The sequence below is a fragment of the Cariama cristata genome, unplaced genomic scaffold, assembly GCF_000690535.1.
Source record: "Cariama cristata isolate BGI_N322 unplaced genomic scaffold, ASM69053v1 scaffold25543, whole genome shotgun sequence".
NCBI classification, from domain to species: Eukaryota; Metazoa; Chordata; class Aves; order Cariamiformes; family Cariamidae; genus Cariama; species Cariama cristata.
In genome coordinates this window covers 8,574-10,962 of record NW_009607024.1, presented here as the reverse complement: position 1 = coordinate 10,962, position 2,389 = coordinate 8,574, and the positions used below count along the sequence as shown (strand labels likewise).

The window sequence follows — 2,389 nt, the reverse complement described above, 5'->3', positions numbered from 1 at the left end:
TTGTAGGGTGAGGGGTGAGAGGAAAGAAGGGGAGGCCTGAAAAGCCTGGACCTCTCTTTCTATTTTAAGTCAACATTCAGCAGTGAAAGAGGTTGCCCCCATTAAACCTTCACGTTGCCGTGCGCAATGCTCTCGTCCTCCCCTTCTCTGCCGAAATCAGGCCCAGGGCAGGAAGACAGCCGAGGATTTAGACATTTTATATAGACCTCTCTTTCACATAACACTTTAAGACTACAAAAAATAGATCGGGTTTTTTTTACTCTTCGCCTGACTTTCCTATTTCTAGCTGAGAAACAAGGGGCTCACAAAGACTTTCCATCCCTAACCGTACAGAGCAGCTATGGGAGGAAAACGGGTCTTAAAAATGTCACCAAGTCCCCACTTTGGATTTGGCCCTGAGTACCCTTCTTTTTTTATTAGCTGGGTAATTCCCACTGAATTAGGGGTGGCTGCAGCCCGCACGGCTCTCACATAGCCCCCATTTCTCTGTGATTGGAACCGGAGCAAGAAACCACGGTGTCCCACCAGCATCCCACCACCCCGTCACCATCCCACGCAGGGGCTGGGGCCGCCGTGCCACTGAGGCTGCCCAGCTGCTTGATGATGGCAGCCAGCGTGCTGTTGGTAACACACTCCAGCTCACTCGTCACCCCCTCGGGAAGAGCCCCCCGGCATAGGTGCCGGGGCTCGATATTCCTCTTCACCAGCGGCATCCTGCCGGCGAGCCCTCACGCCTCTCCTGCCAAAGGAGAAAGAAAGAAAAAAAAGAAAACACAGAGATTTTGTCTATTTTTTTTCTCCCCATTCCCTCTGCTCTCTGCCCAGAGGACTCGTCCTCCCCACACCAGGCTACAGAGGATGTAGCCCACGCGGCGGCAGCAGGGGCTTTTCCATGCAGGGGATGCTCCGTGGGTGCAAACCCCCAGATGCCAGCGAGTACGCGGATGCCGGGATGGAGGTGAGGACCATGCCAGGGCCCCATCCCTACCCTTGTGCTCCGCTGACAAGCCACCGTGCCCGGGAAGCCTTTCCCACGTACCTTCCCGGAGCTGCGCCCAACCTGGGAGCAAACCCCTATGTGCTGCAGCCCTTCAGCCAGCCCCGAAAAGCCTCATCTAAACCAAAGAGCGGCCAGAAGCGAGCAAGCGCTTGTAATGCCATTACTTCCAGCTCAGTGCAAAGCTCTCCGGGGTTTTATTTGTGCACGCACTACACCAAGGCAAGCTGCCCCTGCTCTCCCCGGCATCCCTGCGCGGCTTCGCCGTCGTCCCCGCCTGAACCGGGGATGGTTCATTTTCTACGGGGTTCAAGGAGATTTAGGGAGATGCCTGCATCCAACAACGGCCTCACCTCCAGCGAGAGCACCTGTGGGAGCTGGCGAGGAAGGACGAAGGCTGGGCACAGTGGGGTAGGAAGGGGGGGCACTGGGGACAGGTTACCCCATTGATGTAATGGGCCAGTGGTGTGAAACAGGCTGAGAAAGGAGGAAAAAAAAAAGAGCATTTATGAACCATGGTGGTGTCTCCTGGGGTACCGCAGCCTGGGACTGGGACACGGACACTGGGACAGGCACAAAGTGGGCGCTGAGCCCACAGGCTTGCACGAAGGGGTCTGACGTGACACAAGTGCGTCAGGCCTCAGCTCCGCTCCCAAAGCAAAGGCAAACTGACGCCTTTAGCATTGAAATCGCCACAAACTGGATCCCGGGCTGATAAGGACCGGAGAGCACAAACAGCCTGCCCATGTCCCAAACACAGTGAGCTGAATCCCCCTTCACACCCCGGACACCCCCCCCATCCACCCCATCTTTGACAAAACCCCGCTCTGCTTTGGTAGCGAAGGAAAACCAGCTTCCGAGCAGAGCTGTTCATAGCTGGGAGCGGAGCAGCCAAGCACTGACAACGGAGCCAGCAATTCTGACCATGAACAGAGCCAGAAATCTGCAGAGTTCACATTTTTTGGCCCCGGGAGCGTTAGACAGAACAGTTTCCCATTGATAGCACCCGGCCAGCGCTCCCGTCCCCCCTCCAGCACCGCCAGCTCCGCCACAGTTTTCAAATGCAAATGCAAGCTCCCTCCATGAGACAGTCCAAAACTTCTTTCTAAATCATTCATATCGAGCTTCCCAAAGGGCTGATTGTGCTCCCAGATCTGTACGTACGGGGGGGTGAACAGTGGGGCTCCGCTCTGCCCCGGGGCAATCGGGGTGCCGTGGGAAGGACCCCAGCCCTGAACCCTCCTTGGAGTTGTGCGATGCTTTGGGTTCAGAGCACACTGCGTGTCCTCCGGCCCTTCCCAAAGTCCCTGCACATGGATGATGGGGCTGGTACTGTCCCTGGCTCCCAAAAAACCCAAGAGGCTTCTGCCAGCTGGTTATTTTTCAACTGGG

General features: G+C 56.4%; 1 protein-coding gene across 1 annotated transcript in view; it reads right to left on the bottom strand.

The window, feature by feature from the left end:
- Nucleotides 1-713, bottom strand: part of LOC104158828 (wiskott-Aldrich syndrome protein family member 3-like) — a gene marked incomplete at its 3' end in the record, with an annotated part of 2,825 nt that extends 2,112 nt beyond the window's left edge. The window contains exon 1 of the mRNA XM_009696581.1: nucleotides 581-713. Within this exon, the coding sequence (XP_009694883.1) occupies nucleotides 581-713 (133 nt within the window). The remainder of the gene's footprint in view (nucleotides 1-580) is intronic.
- Nucleotides 714-2,389: the final 1,676 nt, after the last annotated feature.